This window comes from Mytilus galloprovincialis, chromosome 1 (genome assembly GCF_965363235.1).
Source record: "Mytilus galloprovincialis chromosome 1, xbMytGall1.hap1.1, whole genome shotgun sequence".
NCBI classification, from domain to species: Eukaryota; Metazoa; Mollusca; class Bivalvia; order Mytilida; family Mytilidae; genus Mytilus; species Mytilus galloprovincialis.
The window spans coordinates 53251244-53277299 of record NC_134838.1 but is presented as its reverse complement, the minus strand read 5'-3'; the positions used below and the strand labels follow the sequence as shown (position 1 = coordinate 53277299).

Genomic DNA, 26056 nt, shown 5'->3' with positions numbered 1-26056 from the left:
AAATATACTACGAAAAAAAAAAACACAATCTTGTGATATCCGTGGTTTTTTTTTAATGTTTGCATCGCTTCTGCATTTTATGACAGAAGTTGTAAGAATCTTTTCCAGAAATAATTTATAATTTGATGATATTACCACACAGCCCGGTTTTCTTCAATGCACTGATGTAGAGAAACTCAATACAAAGCAAAGGATTCAGCTCAATCCGGTACCAGGTCTGAAGGCCATTCTCTGACTTTGAGGACTTTGAGCAACAGCAATTTTAGCAGTTATAAACATTATGGATTATATGGTCAGTGGGCGTTTGGATCAAATATATCCAATATGTTAAAGTTTGCAAAAAACAACGTTTTTTTTACTTTTCTGCATGCAATAAACTGGTGCCACATGTGTTTGTCTAAAAATTAATTATGTTAGGCAGTATTTTTTGCTTTTTTTTATTCTATACGACTCGTTTTCGACGATTTCGACTGTAGTTCAATACTAGAACTTGAAGTAGTCACAGCATATGTAAGAGAATACCCCCTCTAATCATGCTTCGATAATTCCCTAAATAATAAACCATTTTTCCCCCCAAAATGGGGGTCCGGGGGTCCAGACACCCTTCCCCTCCCCCTCATAAATTCGCCTCTGACATTTACATTTTTCAATCTAATTTTTAGATCTAAAATATTAGCATTAAAATATTGCAATAACTTTATTTAAATGAAATCTTCATAACAATACAGTATCAATCATAACAAAACTTTTAAAACTTTAACATCTAACATTGAATAAACATCATATATTATATATTAATAAAATTATGCAGGTACTGGAAACATAGACTATAAGTTTATATTTATTAGACTTCTATAACAATACAGCATAAAACAAACGTTTGATCATTGAAGTATTTCGTCAATATATTACTTTTATGGTTTGATATATCAAAAAAACTTTAACGTTTAAGCTAAATGTTCGTTAATATATGAATCAATGAAACAAATATTATGCAACTATTAAAAAAGTTCAAGACATACGCTCTAGTGGAACATCACATGTCCACCTCTGTCAGAAAAAAGACGTATTGGATTTGAATATGAATTGTGTAACCTCTCCGTATAGATTGGATGGTGAAATAAATGTTTATTATGGAGACATTATGGGCTGATTTTGAAAAACAAAACAACCAAGAAACCCTTCTGAAAAAAATTGTCAAAAAAAAAAAATGACAAAACATCGAATTCATAAAACAATAAGAGAAATATTAACATACCATACATACCATAATGTTAACGTTCAATTTACCCCTATGGACATTTATGGCACTAAATTTGTGTATAATACAGCAAATATCAATACAATACGAATAGATGGAAAGAAAGTTAGATGCTTAATGAAAGTTTTAAACAATTAAAGTATGCATATTAAAATATTGCATGTATATAATTATTCTAATTCACCACCATTATATGTTTTCAGATATTGCACAAATATATCTTTACCAATACATATATTCCATGTTCTACAATAAAAAAAAAAGCTAAAACAAAGTAGTTTATTCTCATATAGAGCGTTTACAACCTTTAAACTGTGTTATTAGCATCAAATCATTGAAGTTGTGTCTACCTCAAATGTCAAATGGTTTGTTCATGTATGTATCGTTTAGTTGCTGTATCATGAACATCATATATACCTAACACCTCCTTGTATTAATATTCGTTTGACAAATGTATTTTCCTTGTAATTCAGTTCATAATGGTACAAAACAAATTATTTTCAAATCATATATCATCCATATTGACAAACTTTCTTAGGATCATATACTTCCATATCTCTTCGAGAACCGTAGCATTTTGTCACCATTGCTTCGGAGTTCGTCATATTGATATACAATAGAAATGACTGCGCTCGGCAATATTTGATAAAGTAAAAAAAAAATATTTGAATGATCTTGAAGCTTGTTTGCATAAAACGCATTCGTATCACAAACCAACAAAAAACAAGAACACGAATTTACTTTCCTTCAAATCTAAAACAGGACATTGATGTGCCAGATACGCTTATTATTTTCAAGAATAGAGCAATGTAAATATGGATAGTTATTAACGTTGATTAACACATTTGGAATATTTTAAAGAGATAAAGAGCGAGGCATGAAACACAGAAATAAATGTACTGTCTATGATATGCAGAATTATTATTTACAATTTATACACTAAAGGTTAATGACAGAAAAATTTGGTAAATCACATTTTTTCCCTGTCAGATTTACTTGCCATAACTCTTTTCATTTTGAATCTTCTCGAACTAAAAAGTATAGCAGCATCGATAACAAAAAACACGACAAGTTCACGTCTATAGAAATTTAACAAACGTAAACTTGGGAAAATTCCAGTAGAGGAGAATCCTGGGTTGAGTTCAATATTGTAGCAACTACGTAGTGCTACGTAGATTTTGACTATTGAACGTGTAGCTATAGACTAGTTGCTACATAGATATTGATAGCAGCTACGTAGCAGCTACGATATTGAACTCAACCCTGATAATAACTTGCAGCATTTTAACTGTAAGAGGAAGGATGCAAACATACAACTGAGCATACATATAGACGCGTCTCCATCAAACACACCTTCGCAAGATCAAACAGTTTATACATGCATTTGTTTAATGAGTTTAAAATCAAAATAAAGGGTGACAATAATGTATCATGGTCCAATAAGTTACTCGAGTTACAATATTGAAACAAACTTTGCATAATCTGAAAAAAAACCCATCTAAATTGACAAGGTTAATGCCAGAAAAAAGTTCTTAAATATATTTTTTCTTCTCAGATTAACTTGCTATAACTCTTTTCATTTTAATTCTTCTCGAACTACCAAGTAAAGCTGCCTCTATCAAAAGAACGACAACTTCACGTTTAATGTCAGAGATCTCAAATGTTCTTTCCATGCCAACTATCATCACTGTCATTAGATACGGAGACAGTGTTAGAAGCAATGGGGGAAGCTGGTTAAGTCAAAGCAAATAGTAAAGTAATTTCGCGATTATCTGATATTCTCCAACTAATTAATTAGCGTTCCTCTCTGTCCTTTTCAATATCTACACATTTATCCTCTTCGATCATGTTTAGGTTTTTCTTTTTACTTTTGATTTATCCATCCTTTCCCATTTCATCATTTCAAAATATCTGCAATACATCAAATCAATTTTAATGAGACTGATGTATAACCATATATTAGAGGTGCACATAGGTATGGGATCGGGAAACGTGAGTCAGTGGACAGGAACAGAGGGAAGAGGGGGAGTAAATAGAAGGATATGGTGAAAAAAAATGTCAAATTTTCATCTGAGTAAAGAGATACGGAAGTATGAGTTATGGGAATGGCCGGGTGGTTGGGGGGTAGTGGGAATCAGGGCCTCCTTTTACACCTTCTATATAAAATACGAAGTGAAAGATTTAATAAATGAAGTATTTTGCTTAATAAAATTTAGAATGGAAAAAGTATAGATACATGAAATACCACATCAATATATGTAGTGTATATTAAAAACTGGGGGAAATTTAGACACACAGTATCCGGGTAAAGTGTTCGTACTTATATAACAATAGATAATAAAAAAAAGTACACGGATAAAGTAAATTCATATAAAACATAGAACCATGATATACCTAGTTTTTGCGTGGGTGCATAAAATACCAGTTACAAAGTATCAAACCAAAATATGATTAAGTATAGGTATACTACCCATACATAAACGAGCAGACTAAAATAAGAAGTACAAGATATACATGATAAAGTGGCAAGTTAAAATATGATGCATGGACATGAAGTACCGGGTTGGATATACATGTATGATATATATAAATAAAAAGTTGAAATATAATAGATAATGTGAACATGAATAACTAGGATGCATCAAAGATACGACATTTCAAGGTTGTATTTGTAAATGAAAAAAGTACAAGACTATAAATGGTTTTACACTAGTAATTTTGGGACCCTTTTTAGCTTCTTGTTCGTTGTGCTCCAAGGCTCCGGTGTTGAAGGCCGTTCATTGACTTTTAATGGTTTACTTTTATAAATTGTTATTTGGGTGAAGAGTTGTGTCATTGGCACTCACATCATATCTTCCTATAACTACATAACTTTCCTACAAGTGAATACGATTATTCAGTGTATTTTGTGAACCTATACGCTATAAAGTATGAGGACAGTTAATGGATATAGGTACAGAATGAATCCGACTTAAAAAAAAAAAAGATAAAAGAACATCAGATAAAAGTATACGTGTTTGACTGCAAGTGAAGTACCAAGCTTTATATTAGCTTCACAATTAGCCAGGTTTATAATGATATTTATTAAAAAAAGTAAAATTTGAAAGTATAGACGACAAATATGAAAACAAAAACTTGCAAGCGAGCACCGAAGCTCGAAAACTCGTCAAAAAACGGATGTAAAGCTTTCAGTTTTTACAGATCATGGTATTTTCGAGTAGGTTTGAAAACAAAAGCATTCAAAAATACTAACGTCTTTCTTTCCCAAGACGTACTTGGCCGTAAACAGATATGATACAACTTTTTGGAAGTTTTCGTTTTAAATGCTCATCATTTCGTTCATTTTGACTTCATTATAGCAATAAAGCAGAACTGAATAGTCGACAAAACGCACGAATGACGTTCTTAATTTCAAGGCTTGGTAATTTTCTGTACGTCAACTGTTCATAACATGTTATATCCATTCGATATACAGTTAACTTACTTTTTGATTTCATTATCCAACCAATCCTTATGTAAAAGTTTCGTCACCCACGACTTTGGTAAAGCAGACATACCTAGTTTACATCCCAGTAAAGCACCTCCGACACATGCATTTGTATCGGCATCTCCTCCCTAGTAGAAAATAAGTTAGATAATTAATAAAAATATACACATAGGATACATAGGAAACCTACAAAACAGAATGAGCTAATACAAAATTTAAAAAACATATAAAAAAAAACACGAGACACTTGCCGTTACCCTCTTAAAATCCAATAAACCTCTTAAAATCTAAGAGGAGGTAAACCAAATGTAGCGCTTCATGTAAAGCACGCATAAAGAACAACCCCGGGTTTTTAAGTGCTGAACCACACTATGCAATCCAAAGTGTGATAGTAAGTGGGGTTCGTCTTGTGCAGTCTTGAGTTTTCTTTGCTGTGCTTTGTGCACTAGTATTTGTATTTGCTCGTTTTACATTTCTTTTTTTTCCCTTGTAATTGTCAGTTTGTTTTCGACTAATAAGTTTGATTATTCCTTTGGTATCTTTTAAAAAAAATGCTTTCATAAATAAGAGTATTAATTCATTTTTTTTTAAATTTGATGTTAAAGTTCTTATTTGCCCTTTTGTCTATATTCACCGCAATTCATCACATTTTCTTTAAACCCTTGATGCTGAAATGTTGATATTGAAAATGAGGGTAATATTTGCGTCACAAGTAAGAATTTCAAAAGTGATCACTGGATTTGCAAAAACAACTGTAATTAAATTTGTACCTGCATCACAATATTTGTGATTGTCTTCCGGAAATCATCTTGCTTTAATGCCCAAAATCCGGTACCCATAGATTTATATGTGTAGCCAATTTTTTTGGCTTCATCTAATTTCAAATCTTCGATATTTTCACATGTCAAATAAAACATAAGGTCTTTCTTTTCTGTGTCTGTTTCTAAACACGTTGATGCATATTTGTAGGCGTCTTGTATTATATCTTTGACTATGAAATTGCCTTTTTTGTCCATGTGCTTTCCTTGTAACATGGTCGCTATGGCAACAGACACAGCTACTGTTGAAGCCTGGCACCTAGTAGATAAACACACAGAATGAGTAAAAGTCAGTTTCAAGGTCAGTTTTGTTCGCAATAGTCAATTGCATTTTAAGTGTCATCCTTATCCAGTCACGGAGGAATCGCATTTCATGTTAAATGTTTTCTATTCCACTTCCTTTTCATTTCTGTTTGAAATTTTGTTAAGTATTCAATTGCTTTGGATTGGATATTTCAAAACATCTTTATGTAACATTTCTGAAATCATTTGAGATTTCTCAGTTTCATTAAAGGAACAATCTCGTTTCGATTATTTCACCCAGACTTTCGTTTACATATTTCTGTTACCTCTATTTTACATGCCATGATGATGGTTTTGAATAACGGATGTTTTGATTGATATGATTCCACAATCGGTTTAAAGGTAAAAAAAAAATAGTATATAATTAACTTACTCGCTGATACACACGATATAAAAGACATTAGCGGAAAATAAGAGAATTATAAGGAAACGATTGTCAATGAAGAGAAGCGAACAATTCTGTTGTATCTGATTCAAGGGCAAGGTATCCCATTTCTGATATCTTCCAATCATTAAAAAAGGTCTCGGTGGCCGTAGACAAAGTAGTAAAACAACTACAACACAAGCCTGTCAACACTAACGGTTGTGATATTTAACACCACACATGGTACATGTGTTCGGCATATCTTAATTGAATTGACTACAATTGTAACTTTTTCTGCTGCACGTCGATTGGTCACTTCGGTTTAAAAAGATTTTGCGACTAGGGAAAATGGTGTTAAACACATGCAATCAATCAATTTCTTAGACAATAAACATCAGATGATTTGTTTACCAGCAAGTGGAGGCCAATAGTTTTGATAAGATGGAGCCTTGAACACATTCTTCAAAGCCCGAGCCTGTCGGCCTCACCTTTGCACAAAATATAAAGTTCTACAATTTAAAAGATCGAGATTTATCTGGATCTATAAGATGTTTTGTTTTTTGTTTTTTTTTAGGGGGAGATTACTTATAATTTAAAAAATATCGTATGTGTTTTTATTGATGTTGAGTGTGCATTTAACTATACTAAATAAATTAACCTTGGATCGTGATGTGTTGTTTTTGCAAAATCCCTTGCATTTTTTGTCACATCATCTAAACTCCAGTACATGTGAATACCAACAATAGAGGTCCTCATTACAGCACCATTGGGAGCAATAGTTCTATCATGTTCCTCCCAAACAAATCGAGCTACCTAAAATGTTGTGTTAAAACGTTTTAAGTGTAATGGTTGTGATATGAAAGATTCAGCACCATTTTGATCTTAAAACCAAAAATAAAACTATGCATAATCTTTTTCTATCATAAAAAGTAAAACCACAAAAAAATAGACTCCGAGGAATATTCAAAACGGAAAGTCCCTAGTCAAATGGCTAAAATAAGTTATTCTAAAATTATATTTGTTTTTATTTAGTCTAAAGGTGTATTTTTTTCTTTACATCTAGAAGGGCCATGAGTCGGTTTCACAAAAACACTAACGACTAAGATTGATCTAAGTAATGAACAATTCTGTATACTTACGACCGATCTTAGTCTTAAGTTCTTCATTGAAGTCGGCTCCAGGAAATACACAGTACTAAATTTACACAGCATATATACCATGATTAAAAGTTTGCATGTTAGACGTACGTTTTGTCTACAAAAGACTCTAAATTAGTGACACTCAAATAACAAATATCAAAAGGGCCTAATCAAAAATTAAGTTGAAGCTGCATTTGAAACAATTACGAAGATAAAGAGAGTTGAAATCAAGTACGAAGTTGAAGAGAATTGAAACAATTACGAAGATGAAGAGAATTAAAATCAAGTACGAAGTTGAAGAGAATTGAAACAATTACGAAGATGAAGAGAATTGAAATGAAGTACGAAGTTTAAGAGAATTGAAATCAATAACGAAGTTGAAGAGAATTAAAATGAAGTACGAAGTTGAAGTGAAGTACGAAGTTGTAGAGAATTGAAATGAAGTACGAAGTTGAAGAGAATTGAAATCAAGAAGAAGTTGAAGAGATTTGAAATCAAGTACGAATTTGAAGAGGATTGAAATCAAGTACGAAGTTGAAGAGAATTGAAATCAAGTACGAATTTGAAGAGGATTGAAATCAAGTACTAAGTTGAAAAGAATTGAAATCGAGTACGAATTTAAGAGGATTGAAATCAAGCACTGATTTGAAGAGAATATGAATCGGGTACGAATTTGAAGAGAATTGAATCAAGTACGAGTTTGAAGAGGATTGAAATAAAGTACGAAGTTGAAGAGAATTGAAATCAAGTACGAATTTGAAGAGGATTGAAATGAAGAACGAAGTTGAGGAGCATTGAAATAAAGTACGAAGTTGAATAGAATTGAAATCAATAACGAATTGGAAAAGATTTGAAATCAAGTGCGAAGTTGAAAAAGATAAAAATCAAGAACGAATTGAAAGAGAATTGAAATCATGTGCGAAGTTGAAGAGAATTAGAAACAATTACGACGTTAACTAGCATTGAAAATAAGTACAAAGTTGGAGTTTCTTGACCACTTACCATTAAACTGATAACTCCTAAAATTGGCAGATTATACTTGGTCTTATTGGTAATATAGTATTTGCTAATTATATTTAAGATGCTAAAATATAATATGAGTTGTCTCTTTTATAATGAAAAGTTTTGGAAATACAAGACTTTATATTTGCTCGTACTTTTGTTTGTTCAGTGTACCCAGTTTAGGGTAAGTATCACGTGGAGCGAGTCTTACCTCATGTGGGTCTACCATGAAGTCCGGGCGTGACGTTACATTCATTGTTGTAAGACCTATACCCAATCCACCCAAATCACCCAACTCACTAAAACCACTCTTAATCCAGGTTTTAAACTTTTTAGCAAAGTCTACTGGGTCTACCTAAAATAAAATATTTTTTTAATATTATAGTAATATTTTCAGACGTCATTTTAATGTGTTTTGTGTATGCCTCTAGACCCTTTTTTGAATGGTAAAATTTCATTTTGATGTGCATAGGAAAAATCTGCAGTTAAACACTGCCAAATACGGTTATATGATCGATACCAATTTTACTGCACTACATGCGATTTTGGACAATTAATGAACGTCTCTTCGATCTCGTTATTGATGACCAAGAACTAATACCGTACAGTGTGCTATTTTCGCGGGTCGTAAATTTTCGCTTATTTTCGCGGATAAAACACAATCGCCAGGATAAATGCCGCTAATTTGAAAGCGTACATGCAAAAGTATTGATAAAAGTTTTGAATCGGCCAAAATTATAACCGCCAAAATATGTTGTATACCTTATTCAATGAAAATCGCGAAATTTTACACCCGCAAAAATAATCCGCTATACGGTTTTTGAAAACAGATTAACAAAATGTACATAAAATATTTTGATATCTAACAATAAAGTAATAATGGAAATCCCACATATACGTTTTTATTTTCTATCCAGCACATAAATCGGACTATCAAATGAAAATAACATTAAAGAATAACTTAATAGTTACCAAAAGTGCTAGGATTATAATTTAGTACGCCAGACGCGCGTTTAAGACTCATCAGTGACGCTCATATCAAAATAGTTATAAAGCCAAACAATACAAAGTTGAAGAGCATAGAGGATCCAAAATTCCAAAAAGTTGTACCAAATACGGCTAAGGTAGTCTATTCCAAGGACAAGGAAATCCTTAGTTTTTCGAAAAATTAAAAGTTTTGTATCAGGAAATTTATAAAAATTATCACATAATTGATATTCATGTCAACACCGAAGTGCTGACTACTGGGCTGGTGAAACCCTCGGGGAAGAAACTACCATAATGATATTTGAAGAAATATTCCTTTCGTTTCGATTTACTTTGTTTTAGTCATTTCTAAATTTACTGGATAGACAATCAGTTCTTCTACCCGCATTTTTATGAAGTGAATGTTTTAAAGTTGTCGAGAGCGCTTGATGTCGACTGGACATTCTGAGACATACCTTACCACCACAGTCGACTAACGATCTCATAATTAGAATCATTTGGTCACTGTCATCTGTCCAATCGCCTTCTTGCCATCTTGATCTGTGAAAATCATCAACGATCTTTTTATGTCGATATTCTATTTTTTTGGCTTTTTTTCCATAATGCTGAAGAGAAATTTAAAATGAATAAATTAAATGGGAAGTAAGTACACAACTAATGTACCACTTCCAATGATTTATATTCTTTGCAATAACTTTAACAGTATCAATTTTAGGCACCAGATGCACGTTTCGACTGTTCAGTCAGGCTCGAGGCCAAAATATTTTAAAACTCAAAGCTTATTAATAAGACGAAGAGCTATATTCTAAAAAGGTACAGAAATAATTATGCATCCTTGCCAGATCAATTTTGTTGAAGAGTTTTCTTTGTGCTGAATTGTTGTGGTGTAATTAACGTTTTCCTCTATCATCTCCTTTCATTCAGATTTTCATCTTTTCAGACTTCTCAAATAATATGTCAAATAAAACATCGCATATGTATTGCTGACTTCTAGTTAATCAGGCTATTGATAACTTTTGATTAACTTTTAAACGTCTATGGATTTTAGTATCTTTAAAATAATTAGAAGGCTAAAACAATATTCACCATCTTTGCTTCATCCTTTGATAAGAATTCAGTGAGTAGTCCGATTGCATCCCCAATACATTGTCCATATATAGTAGCTTGGATTCTATCCATGGTTTCGGGGGATGGTTGGTTATGCTAAAAAAAAACCACCAACAACATTTTAGTACATAATCATATATTTTTGAGTATATGTATGCATGTGTGATTGATGGTTCTTTATATGCAGGACTTGGAAGCCTCATAAAATTCACTGTTTTAGTACAGTTTTCTGACTATTATTCCTCACTTGAATTAACCTTCAAATTTACAAAAAAATAGAGATATAGGTTTTCTTTTTATCTCTGATTACTTTTTACAACAACTGGATCGATTTCAATACTGGGGGACATTTCCTTCACGACTTGAAAGCCTTATAAAATCCACTTTTTTCTGTGAGATACTTTCTGCTGTTTTATTGTCTATGTAGTGTTTGTGAATTTGTTTAATATTCCTTGGTCTTTGGTTTTATTCATTGCGTTGTTAGTAATTTTTGACTGTCCAGTTTAAGTGTATCTTTGGCATTGCCCAACTCTGAATTCTCTCTAACACTTTTATATTTGGCCGGTTCTCTCGAAGAGTTTTTGAAGAAAAAGATATTGGATAAAAACGTGTATTTGCGATCGGTTCAGTGCATTTATTATCAAATCAGGTATATGGCAATTGAAAAAATTTCGTTACGTGTAACGTTCAGTTTGGTTTATGTATTTGACACATTTGTGTTTAGTTTCATCTTTTTAAAACGACTTTTATTTTTGTGTACCAGATATGAACCTTCTTTCTTAGTCAAACCTAGAGTAGAGGAGGTATTGGTATCGATTCTTAGCTTGGCAATATGGAAAGCCAACGGGGTCAAAATTCTAAATTCGTAACTTGTCAATTCGTAACTTGTAACTGTGTAATTTCTAAATTGTTAATTCGTAAATTGTTAATTTGTAACTTGTTACTGTGAAATTCATAATGCTTAATTCGTAAATTGTCAATTTGTTACTTGTACCTTTGTAGTTTCAACATTCTTAATCGGTAAATTGTTAGTTTGTTACTTGTAACTGTGCAATTTCATAATGCTTCATTCGTAAATTGTCAATTTGTAACTGTGTATCTTTGTATCAAAATTCAACATTTTTCATTTGTTAAAAAATTATTGTCAATTTGTAACTTGTAGATTTCAAATTCTTTATTGGTAAATTGTCTTTTTGTATATTGATGTTTTGTAACTTGTAACATGTGACTTGTCGATTTGTGAATTGTCGATGCGTGAAATGTCGAAGTGTTAAATGTCATCGTTGTATTATGCTAACGATCATTATGACGACAGATGGCGCTCGGCTTCTTCTTCTGTGTATAAGCCTCCTGTAAGTAGGTGCACCGCCATATGGAATATATACCAAATATGTACAGCGCATACTACGTTTTATATTGAGGTAACCTCGTATAAATATGTTTGTTTACTGTACTGGTCACCAAACCTGCAATGAGGTGTGTCACTTCCTTTATTAAGGTATATAGATGTCTCGCTGGAACGGGCTCCCTTATCAACTTCGCAAATATATAACTGTCACCGGCAAGAAATTTCTACTTGATATTTAACCGGGTCAATACAAGACTAAAAACGTGAAATATAAGACGGTGCTGGAAAAATACTAATATTGTCCTGGGCCCGCAAATTTTGGACTCAATGTATAATGGCAGAAATGGTTTGACAACCATCATTCATTAATATTATAATCTCAATATTAAAATTTCAGAAAAGAATGTAATTATCTAATGATATGTTTTAATACAAGAAACAAATGGACGAACAGTCTTTATTTATTTGGCTCCTGAGTAATGAATATAAATCCGGAATTTAAGGCTCCGTGTTGAAGGCCGTATCTTGACCTATAATAGGTTCCTTTTATAAATTGTTATTTGGATGGAGAGTTGTCTCATTGGCGCTCATACCACATCTTCCTATATCTATAAAAAATGTTTAATGATATCATATATAAGTACTTTGCAAAACAAACTGAATGAAAAATTATTTTAAATGAGTCACTTAGTTAATGTATACTACGTATATATCAAAACTGTGTTGAATATGCACTATTTTGTAATAAAATCTAAAGGAACCAGAAAACTAATCGAGGTCCTAAAATTTGAGATATTGTCAACCAGAATGCGAGAAAACCGCATGTATTCTAATGGTCAGGTCAATAATGGGATATCATATCGTCAATAGTATGGGACCAGTTCACATCTACAATCATCAATAACCTTGAAAGAATACAGCGATTACCTGTGAGATTTATAACAGGAGAGTACAAATCAAGAGAAGTTGGTTGCGTCTCAAACACGCTCACCAAACTGAAACAACAAGACGCACAGACAAGACGCTCAAGTCAGATGCTCATATTTCTGTACGAGGTGGTCGCAGTGCTATAGAACCAGACAATTAAAAAAAAAACTCGTCCAAAAAGAACAATTTAACAATGATCAGTCAAGAAATGTTGTGAACAAACATGTAGATAAAAAACTACACGAGGTGTTTTGAGATCTCAACGAGTAAAGTACAACAATATTCTAACTTATTTTTCGTAAAAACAGTATTCGAATAGAACCACATAGAAGAAGCGTAGTGCGTACACCGAGCGTTGACAGCCGTTCAGAAACTACTCTCGTGCATCGTCAATACATCGACGGCGCGCTCTCTACCGTTGTATTAAAGCCGGTATTTGTATCCACAACGTTCTCCTCCAGATACAGATCTAAAATGATCATGGTACAAGATCGAAATATACTAGGAGGTGTCCCCTCTATATATTTTTTAATGACCATAATCGTTAAACTATGAAACTGTTTATTTTTTACTACACGCGTCACCTACATAAATTTGAGAATGGAGATGGGGAATGTATCAAAGAGACAACAACCCGACCATAGAGCAGACAACAACCGAAGGCCACCAATTGGTCTTCAATGCAACGAGAAACTCCCGCACCCGGAGGAGTCCTTCAGCTGGCCCCTAAACAAATATGTATACAAGTTCAGTGATACCGGACGTCATACTGAACTCCGAATTATACACAAGAAACAAAAATTAAAAATCATACAAGACTAACAAAGGCCAGTGTTTTTTCGAAATCTCCAACCCCCCTTCCTAATACTCCCACTTTTAAACAAATTGACGCCCTCTCCCTCTGACTTGTCAGAGAAAAGATCTTGCCATATCGCCATTTGCATGAAAGAGGCAATTATCTCTTATATGCTTACACTAATTATACCCCACGCAACGAAGTTGCGGGGGGTGTAATGTTTTGACCCGTCCGTCTGTCTGTCTGCGTATCCGTCCGTACGTCAGTCCATCGGTCCTGTTTCTTGTCATCGCAACTCCTCGCAAACCACACAACAGAATTTCATGATAATAAGGACATACTAAGTAGATTTGCATATCGACAAGAAATTACAATTCAATTTTTTTTTCTAGAAGTTACGCCACTTTGAACTTATGTGCTTCGATAAACCTCTGCAACAGTTTATCGTCGCAACTCCTCTGAAACCACACCACAGAATTTCATGAAACCTTGTAGATAATAAGGACATACTATGTAAATGTACATATCGACAGGAAATTATGATTCATTTTTTTTTTCTTATCCAACTTTTTTTTCTTAGTTATTTTATTTCTCCAGTGACAATGTGGGGACGTGGGTCATGTGAGCGCGCTCACTAAGGTTCTTTAATTTTATTTCTCCACGAAAATATTTGCACATTATTTGGGGTTTGGCCAAAGGAGTATGTATTTGGTCATTTTTAGAGTAAAATGATAGCCTGGGATCCTGGCTGACTGCTCGATAGAAGATGCAGGCGGAATACAACCTGGTTTGTCAATAGGATATTAGGATTATATTGTTACGAATTCATTGCAAATGATTTTTTATTTTATGTTTGACATGCAAAGGAGTTGGTTCAGTAAGACCCCTTTTTGGCCCCAAAATATAACAGTTTTAGAAAATTGTGAATATGTAATCGTTAAGATATTCATTACAAAGTAGAATGCTTCTGCTACATAAATATGGGTTGTTTTTGACAATACAATGCACATATATCGAGTACTAGCATCATTAAGTCGTGCTAAGTTACTGAAATCTTCACAATTTGATCATTTTAGTTAAATTTTAGACGGTTTCCGTCTTAAATGAAAGTGGCCGCATTCGTGTTCATCCATAATATTGAAATGTAAGTTGTATTTGATGATAATACATGATATATATATAAAGGTCGAGGATGAACACGGATGCGGCCACTTTCATTTTTGACAAAAACCATCTGAAAAGTGACGATTTTTGGCATATTTGATAGATTTTTCATATTTAAGCCTGAATCGGAGCGTTTTTAATGACGTAATCAGTTAAAATCTTTCCCATAAACTAATTGAATCAATTGAAATAGACACTTAAGTGTTTAAAAAGTGTCTAAAATCTTTCGTTAGATGAACTTGAAAATTGAGGCCGAAACCAGGCCTTACCGGACCTACTCCTTTAAAAAAAAATAGGTATCTTGATTAACATCGTGAATCATTTCAGTTAATTAACGATTGACAACATGTTAGATTTAGTAAGGTTGCCGGGCTATAAGGAGGTGTGGCACCAGGTGGGGTTCATATCGGGAGTACGGGGCATTAAGCAGCTTTTGAGATCGAGGGACTCGTGAATATTTTGGTCTTTTTGTTTGTACATTTTTATTGTAGGAAATCTGGTAGCGGCAATTTTTAAGCTTCTTGACCCGAAAAATTCAGTAGGCATATATATTAATACATAAAATTGAGAATGGAAATGGGGAATGTGTCAAAGAGACAATAACCCGACCATATAACCGACAACAGCAGAATAGAATATATACACGGCCGACACTCGGCTAACCGATAGATTGGTCGGTTAATCTATATTGAGTATGCGGCTATATCGGCGGTTGGTCTGTTAATCGGGTTGGCTAAAGTCTGTTAATCAGGTGTTATCGAGAAAATCATTGAAAGTTCAGCATGTTTCATTGTATAACTTTCTAAATATATTTTCATCATAAAAAGTATTCATGACTAACAAAACAATTCAATGTACTGAATTCAGTGGTGTAATTATTATTTTTCTAGCTTCAATGTACGATCTATAAAATGAAAAGGCGGATTACTCATTAATAAATTTATACACATTTTACACACATAAAATGTACACAAAATGACACATTGGTTAAATTTACTTGCATTCAATATTTTGAACATCGAAAAAAGAAAGGCATTATGTTTGTTAACCATATTGATATCATTGTGTGAAAAATCTACACGAAAATCTGTATTTTGGTGACATAAACCAATCTTTATTTAAAACCTGGTCTGTTAATGGGTCGGATGTATAAAACCCGGTCTGTTAATTGGTCTGTTAAGAGTTATGAATGGCAATAAAAGTATAATTTTATTGCTATATGGGGTGTTATCGGATCAAATGAGTAGGCTCAAGACGAGCGGCTAAAATATACGAAAACAACACATGAGCAATGAAACATAACATATACGGAAACAACACATGAAATTGAAAATTGATAAAAATGGTTTCAAAAAGTGTAATATTAAAGTAATATTAATTTCTTCCAAGAATGATCGCATATATCATGTTGATTCTGTTTAATTGTCACGAATGACACACATTTGTCATCTACATTGGTAACCAGTATAGAAATCAGAAATAAACGTCGTAATGTAACTAAACATCAGTAAGTAAAATATATTGGGATGACAAAATATGAAAAATAAAGAAAGAATAATGAGTAAGATAAATAAAATGTAGACTTGAAAAAATTACATAACCATTTAAGGAATACAGAAATAAACAATACCCCCAATCCGGACCCTCATGGTTTACACGAGAATCTGGATGGAAACGCAGAATATAGAATAATATATAAGGACAGTAGAGAGTGATACATTGCTAAAAAACAAATTCTAGAAGTTTACATGCAGACAAGTAGTTCTCCTCCTCTGCACTTATGTAAAAAGGAACTAAACTGAATAAAATTAATTGAAACTTAAAATAACCAAATGTAGCTGCATTCGCTTCTTTCCGTTTACCTTTTTAGAGTGATTTGTAAACAACATATGATTAAGTAATAGAAGAAAAGAACCAATTGGATGATGCTGACGAATTAGGGTTTAACGCCCAGTGACAAAAATCATGTTCATATGTCAACGAGAACACGTTATATGTACCCTGTGTTGTATTAGAAAGACACTTTCAGTCGGAATTGAGAACGTGCTACTTCGAACAGACACAAAAATTAAGGCTGATTGAAATCGTCAATAAAAAATTCATGCATATTCCAGAGGCCAATCCATATCACGCTATGTTGAAGTGACACACCCTTCAATAAAATACAAAGAAAGTCAAAATAAAAATGCTCTTTCTAGGATACTGTGGCACCGTATTGTCATGCTTGTTTACTCAGGAACATCTCATTCTTCAATTTTTTAAGGGGAAAATATAAAGGTAGCAAAATTATTGTAGTGGCTAAATAACTCTTAACTGACACAATTTCAATTGTACAACCCATTAACAGACTTTATTCCCATACTTTTCAATAAAACGTTGTATTATTCACGTTATTTTACAATTATGAAATATTTACTAATGTCAATTTATTTTTTAGAACCACAGTACCATTTTTGGTCCTTTAAATGATATCTAAATTTGTTTTTTTCGCCTTGTATTAAAAAAATTGCTATGCGTATAAGCATAAATACTACATACTTGCGCGACGCCTTTTAGTTTTACTGAAAACTGCGCAGACTAAGAAATGTTTTTACAAGTGCAAAATGTTCTATGATAGCTATCATTTTGTCAGACACTTTTTTTTTTTTTGATTTGGTTCTTATAACATGCCAAAAATCTGTATATTTAATAGAGTTTAACATTAAATTAAGCGTTTTACTCTTAACAGACGTATAAAAACCCGATTAACAGACCAATCGCCCATATAGCCGAATACTCAATATAGATTAACCGACCAATCTCTCGGTTAGCCGAGTGTCGGCCGTGATATATGTCAGCCCTTTCCTGTCAGAATAAAATGGTCCGATAATAGCATCTTATGACTAATAGAAATCGTTTATTACTAGTACCTGAGGTTTTCAGTAATGATGTAGCCTTTTAAAAGCCGACTATATGGTATTAGGTTTTGTCATTGATAAAGGCCGTAGCCGGGTTGCCTATAGTTGCTTACATCGATTTTATTTGTACTACGCGTTAGTGGATAGTTGTCTCATTGGCAATCATACGGTTTATTACCACATCTCCTCATTGCAGTATATTCCTGAATAATCCAGTCGTAATATTCCGATGACCAACGACTATTTCATTAACCCCGTAATTAGGAGAGCCTCAATTACGTTGAGGGACTGAACTACTCGGTATATTTTTTTTATATATAGTTTCCGTTCTCAAACGAAAGTCCGTCCACGTCAGTAAACAAAATAAAACTGGGATCCTGTAAACATGCAATTTTTGTTTTGCTTTTTTTAGACGCATTTTCTGTAATTAATGGATTAGAATTACTCAGGTATATATTCCACATGGAGGTACTCCGACTTACAGGAGGATTATACACCGAAGAAGAACCCGAGCGCCATCTGTCGTCATAATGATCGTTAGCATAATACAACGATGACATTTAACACTTCGACATTTCACACATCGACAATTCACGAATCGACAAGTCACATGTTACAAGTTACAAAACATCAATATACAAAAAGACAATTTACCAATAAAGAATTTTGAAATCTACAAGTTACAAATTGACAATTAACAAATGAAGAATGTTGAATTTTGATACAAAGATACAAGTTACAAATCGACAATTTACGAATGAAGCATTATGAAATTGCACAGTTACAAGTAACAAACTGACAATTTACCGATTTAGAATGTTGAAACTACAAAGGTGCAAGTTACAAATTGACAATTTACGAATTAAGCTTTATGAATTTCACAGTAACAAGTTACAAATTAACAATTTACGAATTGACAATTTAGAAATAACACAGTTACAAGTTACGAATTGACAAGTAACGAATTAAGAATTTTGACCCCGTTGGCTTTCCATATGGCAAAAAGAAAGACTTTTATAAAAAGGTGGTGGCTACTTTCCACTGATTAAAAATTTTGAAATATGAGCGTAGATTTGTCGACTCTGTCTGACTAGATTGGTATGTCTTCCGCGGACTGTTATCTTGTGATGTACCACGTCAAAACCCTACTGAGCATATGTCATTTTAGTATACGGCAGAGTACATGGAGTATATTCATATGTTTTTCATTAACATGATTAAGTTGAATATACACAAGTTTCTATTTATGTACACAAACACACTTGAGTGTGTGATTTTATAGTGGTCATCTATTAGTGTTTGTATTAAATAAACAGGTTTGTGTTTGAATAATTAATATTTCGGATTTGCCAATATTTGTCGAAAAGCGTAAATATATTGATAAATATAAATAGCACAGGATTTTTAATGCGCGTTTAATTTTCTTGTTTAAAGTAACTTAATGAATATTGTTATTTGAATCCTGTACAGCTAAATCATGATGAAGGGTTCCCACACTCTCCTTCCTTTCCAATGAATGTTTGTATCTTTATAAGCTTTTATATATATATATATATATATATATATATATATATATATATATATACAACTCGTCTAAACATCAACCCAACAATATATATATATATATATATATATATATATATATATATATATATATATATATATATAGAGTCTATAAGAATCTACCAACCAGTAAACTTAATAGGTATTGGATCATCAAAATTGACAATACTACACAAACAGGAAAAATTATATGAGTCTGAAAGATTGTGTAACAATACCGATAAATAGATGGAAAATAAAACACTAAAAAGTGTTGAATATCATTGCACAAAGATGGAAAAACTGAACAGATGATATAAATTATACAATAATTGCAAATATTTCGGCTCAACAAATGGCCTTCTTCGGTGACAAAAGTTTTAACAATAATGAGATATAATGTATAAGGTGTAAACATAGATCACTAATAATACAGGTAAGTTTTTTGTCGATTGATTTTAATCCAAAATCCTGAATATAATAATATTAACACTAGACTGTAAATTTAATTATTTCTTTCTATTGATTCCATCTGGATGGAGGACACCCAGTGTTTTTATCCAAAACCTCTCCCGATTTTCTCTTTACCTATTTTGCCATGTACAATCCTGTTCGATCACAAGGATCTTCATGTGATCAAAATCTTTCAGGTTGTGATCTGGTAACCTGAAATGTTGGCTGACAGGAATGTACGTTTTTTTTGTGAGGTCACTCCTGTGGCCATTGAGGCGTTTGTGAAATGGCTGCATAGATTCACCAACATATTGGAGACCACATCTAGGACACTCAAGAACGTAAATCACGTTTGAGCTTTTGCAGTTGACATTGCAAAATATCTTGTATGTCTTTTCTGTGGTCTTACTGTGAAATGTTGATGAATGCTGCAATTGGTTGCAACATTTGCAGCGCTTGTCCCCACATGCGGATGGTATTGAAGCATGTAGAGAAGTTTGGGACTCTCGATCTCCTAAAATTCCACCTACTGATTGCTTAGTTGAAATGCTTACTATGGTCTTGAAAAAGAACAACTTCACATTCCAAGGAGAACACTATTTACAGACAAATGGCACTGCTATGGGTACAAAAATGGCTCCATCTTATGCCAATATATTCATGGGTAAATTTGAAAAGCAACTGCTGGAGTGCTCCATCGAAAAACCGCTTTCCTGGTATCGATTTATTGATGACGTTGACATGAAATGGGACAAGGGAGACCAAAAATTAGAAACTTTTATAACAAATGCTAACAATCAACACCCTACCATCAAATTCACCCATGAAACATCTAATTCCACCATAAACTTCCTTGATACATCTAGCACCCTCTCTGTAGGTATAATAAACACAGATATATACTCTAAACCTACAGATACTCATCAATACTTGTCGCCTGAAAGTTGCCATCCTCCACACTGCACGAAGAGCATTCCATACAGCCAAGCTCTCAGAATAAGGCGAATCTGCTCCTCTGAAGACACTGCAAAACAACGTCTGGGGCAGCTTAAAGGACATTTAAAAAGAAGGGGATATAAACACAAAAACATCAAAAATAGTTTTCGAAAAGCGGAATCCATCCCCAGAAGCAGTCTGCTAACTTACAAAAATAAACAGAAAAGTAAAAGAATCCCATGTGTGCTCACCTACCATCCATGCCTGAGAAATAGTTTCAAGACCATTCGTGATCATTGGACAGCAATCGAGAAACATTCGAAGTTATCCAAAATCTTTCCTGAGCCTCCCATGATTGCCTTCAAACAACCTAACAGCCTGAGAAATATACTTGTCCGTGCTGACCTTTCCAAACCTAACCATACTGTAGGTAATTGTCAGCCTTGTGGGGACAAGCGCTGCAAATGTTGCAACCAATTGCAGCATTCATCAACATTTCACAGTAAGACCACAGAAAAGACATACAAGATATTTTGCAATGTCAACTGCAAAAGCTCAAACGTGATTTACGTTCTTGAGTGTCCTAGATGTGGTCTCCAATATGTTGGTGAATCTATGCAGCCATTTCACAAACGCCTCAATGGCCACAGGAGTGACCTCACAAAAAAACCGTACATTCCTGTCAGCCAACATTTCAGGTTACCAGATCACAACCTGAAAGATTTTGATCACATGAAGATCCTTGTGATCGAACAGGATTGTACATGGCAAAATAGGCAAAGAGAAAATCGGGAGAGGTTTTGGATAAAAACACTGGGTGTCCTCCATCCAGATGGAATCAATAGAAAGAAATAATTAAATTTACAGTCTAGTGTTAATATTATTATATTCAGGATTTTGGATTAAAATCAATCAACAAAAAACTTACCTGTATTATTAGTGATCTATGTTTACACCTTATACATTATATCTCATTATTGTTAAAACTTTTGTCACCGAAGAAGGCCATTTGTTGAGCCGAAATATTTGCAATTATTGTATAATTTATATCATCTGTTCAGTTTTTCCATCTTTGTGCAATGATATTCAACACTTTTTAGTGTTTTATTTTCCATCTATTTATCGGTATTGTTACACAATCTTTCAGACTCATATATATATATATATATATATATAAGTACGTATGTTTAGACGAGTTGTATATATATATATATATATCATTGATGGCGATCCGATGGATACATCTGTTGTAGGGTTGTCACTGACTCAGACGTACTTATGAATATAATTATTTTCTGTGACTGTATCTTACATTAATTTGTAGGATCCTTTACTATAGATAATTTAGCTGATCTGTAACAATAACATCTTCATGCCTTATATATCATGTACTGTAGTACGCCGCTAGATTAAAACTGACGTGGAAAGGTAACACATGCCCACCGAAAGCTCTTTTTTTGAGAGCCCAGGTGGTCGTGTGGTCTAGCGGGACGGCTGTAGTGCAGGCGATTTGGTGTCACGATATCACAGTAGCATGGGTTCGAATCCCGGCGAGGGAAGAACCAAAAATTTGCGAAAGCAAATTTACAGATCTAACATTGTTGGGTTGATGTTTAGACGAGTTGTATATATATATATATATATATATATATACATGTATATACATATTATGGCGCGGAATCAGGGTAAAAAAATACTTATTTACGTATATACATAATTATTCTGTATATACGGAATTCGATTCACGTATATACGTAAATCGAATTCCGTATATACGTAAATCAAATTCCGTATATACGTAAATCGAATTCTGTAAATACGTAAATCGAATTTCGTATATACGTTAATCGAATTCTGTATTTCTGTATATACGTAAATCGAATTCTGTATTTCTGTATATACGTAAATCGAATTCTGTATTTCTGTATATACGTAAATCGAATTCTGTATATACAGAAATAATTACGTATATACGTAAATCGAATTCCGTATCTACAGAAATAATTATGTATATACGTAAGTATATACAGAAATAATTATGTATATACGGAATTCGATTTACGTATATACAAAATTCTATTTACGTATATACGAAATTATATTTACGTATAAACAGAATGGAATTCTTTGAGTATATACGTTAATAGTTTTGTATACTAGACATTAATACAACCTGGCAATGAAATTCATTGTTATACCATATTTCTGTATATACGTAATTATTTCTTTATATACGTAATTATTTCTGTATATACGTAATTCGATTTCTGTGTACACGGAATTATTTCTGTATATACGTTATTCGATTTTTGTGTATACGGAATTAATTCTGTATATACGTAATTCGATTTACGAATATACGTAATTATTTTTGTATATACGTAAAACGAATTATGTACATACGTAAATAAGTATTTTTGACCCTGATTCCGCGCCATAATAACACATGCTGGTTTTATATTCTTTTGAAACAAGTGTTTCAATTTATAAATAATTTATGTATGCTCGTTTGAGGTAGCGAATTAGAATATATTAAACATAATAATCACGTCCACATCCTGGATATGAATATAACATTTGCCTGGACATAAAGCAGGCATCAAGCACACAATGCCTTTTGAAATATTTTAACAATATGTTTCATAATTTTGAAACTAAGGGTGCATTTCTTTCTAATACAAACGATGGAAACGGCGAAGCGCGCACATGTTTCGATCATTTCTTTCAAACATACGTTTGTAAAGTTTACATAAAATTTGACAAACTATGCAAACGCAAAACATGCGTCTGCAGTTTGTCGTTTGTCGCTTGTTAGTACAAACGCTGCATTTGTTTCTAGCTTCAACCTGATTAAACGAAGTATTTGCTTCTACGTTTGTAAAAAAGTCTGTTTACCAACAGCATGTGCATGCTTTATTGAAAGTTCAAACAGGGTCATCAAAGACTTATTAAACGATGTATTTGTTTCTTCTTATGTAGCATTTAGAAAACAGCAACAAACGCGACACAACGTTTGCAAAATTTTGGTTAGAAAGAAATGCGGGCTAAGTAATCAACATCTCAGGACACGCTAAATGCATCACGGCAGCTTTATCTCCAGAGTATAGCCACAGGTTAAAACGCAAAGGATGATTTAAAGGCTATTCATTATACTTATTGTTGAAATCAGAAGGTAAACAAAATTTATATCTTTACTTATATTAACTGACGACTGTAAAAACTTGGAGACAAAAAGAAAACCAGATGCTCCGCAGGGCGCAGCTTTATACGACCGCAGAGGTCGAACCCTGAACAGTTTGGGCAAGTATGGACACAACATTTAAGCTTGATACAGCTCTGAATTTTGATTGTGATTAAATAGTTGACAAAACACTGACACAGAATGAATGTGGTTTAAAAACTTAATTTTTTTTTAAATTGGACATTTACCTATTATGTTCCAATATCCAAAATCTAAATAAATGGTTAGATTCAGCATATCATAGAACCCCAAGAATTAAATTTTTGATGAAATCAAATAATGTTAAATTTTAGACCCTTTAGACCTCAATGTGGACCAATTTGATAATCGGGCCCAAATATCAAAAATCTCAATACATGGATTCAGCATATTGAAGAACCCCATATATTCAATTTTTGTTCAAATCAAACAAAGTTTAATTTTGGACCCCGATTTGGACCAACTTGAAAACTGGGCCCATAATCAAAAATCTAAGTACATGTTTAGATTCAGCATATCAAAGAACCCCAAGAATTAATTTTTTGTTAAAATCAAACTAAGTTTAATTTTGGACCCTTTGGACCTTAATATAGACCAATTTGAAAACAGGACCAAAAATTAAGAATCTAAAAATACGGTTAGATTCAGCATATCAAAAAACCCTAATAATTCATTTTTTGATAAAATCAAACCCTTTTGGCCCCTAATTCCTAAACTGTTGGGACCAAAACTCCCAAAATCAATACCAACCTTCCTTTTGTGGTCATAAACCTTGTCTTGAAATTTCACAGATTTCTATTTACTTATACTTAAGTTATTGTGCAAAAAACAAGAAAAATGCTTATTTGGGACCTTTTTTGGCCCCTAATTCCTAAACTGTTGGGACCAAAACTCCCAAAATCAATCCCAACCTTCCTTTTATGGTCATAAACCTTGTGTTAAAATTTCATAGATTTCTATTCACTTATACTAAAGTTTTAGTGCGAAAACCAAATGACTTCGGACGAAGACGACGACGACGACGACGACGACGCCAACGTAATAACACTATACGACCAAAAAATTTTCAATTTTTGCGGTCGTATAAAAATTGTATTTACAAAATTCTTCTTAAATTGAAACACATGACTATTTAGGTTGCGAGGTAATAACTGGTATTCGTTGAGTAAAATTTATACGTCTTTAAACAAAACTTCGAACTATTTCAATGATTTTGTGATATACTGATTGTTTCCCTGATGTACTTACATTACGACCATGTGATTAAAAGATTATTTAAGTATACAGAACGGGGACCGAATTCTTTCCCCAATTACTTCTATGCAATTTTATAAAAAACCAAGGGGCCGAATTTTTATTCTCTATATTTTACTGCAAAATTTCAATTACTACCTCATACTAGTAGCCCCCTCCTGGTCTCTTGGAGAATTTATTAAACGTCATGACCGGCATTTAAGAGAGTAATTATGTATTAATATAGACATTTTTTTTAACTTCCTGGTTAAAATCGAAAATAAAATTTGGACCATTTATTCAGACAATCATCTACCCTATACATTTCCGAATCACTACACATTCTGTTTAAATTTCAATGAATACCCTTTAAATATACCACCATTTAAAAGATGGTAGATTTATTAAGGGACTGTATTCTTTAAATTTAAGGCAATTTTTCTCTATTCTGTATACTTTTTGCCATTTACTCTGTATTCTCTATATTTAAGAACCTTATTATATCCTCACTATTATTTATTAGGGTTTTTTCCTTCTATTCTTTATATTTTTCTATATTCTGTGAACTCCCATCCACACCCTCATATATTCACAAGATTAAGGAAGTGATCATGTGAATTAATGTATCCGTCTACAATTGAATTCACAAGAAAGCTGAATTGTAATGATAAAATACATTTGATTTCAGGGAGTTATCGTGCTCAGACATTTATTTATCAATATGTGTATTTAAAAACACATTTTACCGTGATGTTTATTAGTAGTACTTACAGAAGTCGTTTCGCCATCTCCGCTGCTCGCCATTGTCCACTGGTGGTAAGCGGATGGTCGTAACTTAAGTTACGACCATCCGAAGATGGGAGACAACTCTAGGGATACATTTTTCTTTTCCGATTTTCGTGCAGTAAAAAAATGTTTCAGTAAAACCGCTTGTCTCATACATACTAATCGTCAGTGCATTGATATTGAAACAAAATTTGATACATAAAAACATTCCAATTTTCGTAAAATGATCATTCAATAATTCGAGCATGATGGTCGTAACTAAAAAAACAAAATTGTTCAGGATGGT

General features: G+C 32.9%; 1 protein-coding gene across 1 annotated transcript; it reads right to left on the bottom strand.

Annotated features, from left to right (window-relative positions):
- Positions 1 to 678: 678 nt before the first annotated feature.
- On the bottom strand, positions 679 to 25817 carry LOC143078502 (ADP-ribosyl-[dinitrogen reductase] glycohydrolase-like). Its single transcript, XM_076253368.1, has 8 exons — positions 25756 to 25817; positions 10448 to 10564; positions 9817 to 9966; positions 8586 to 8729; positions 6892 to 7046; positions 5519 to 5825; positions 4746 to 4876; positions 679 to 3172 (listed from the first exon to the last, which is right to left on the bottom strand). Exons 1-8 carry the CDS (start codon positions 25786 to 25788, stop codon positions 3112 to 3114), a joined length of 1098 nt encoding a protein of 365 aa, XP_076109483.1. The 5' UTR covers positions 25789 to 25817; the 3' UTR covers positions 679 to 3111.
- Positions 25818 to 26056: the final 239 nt, after the last annotated feature.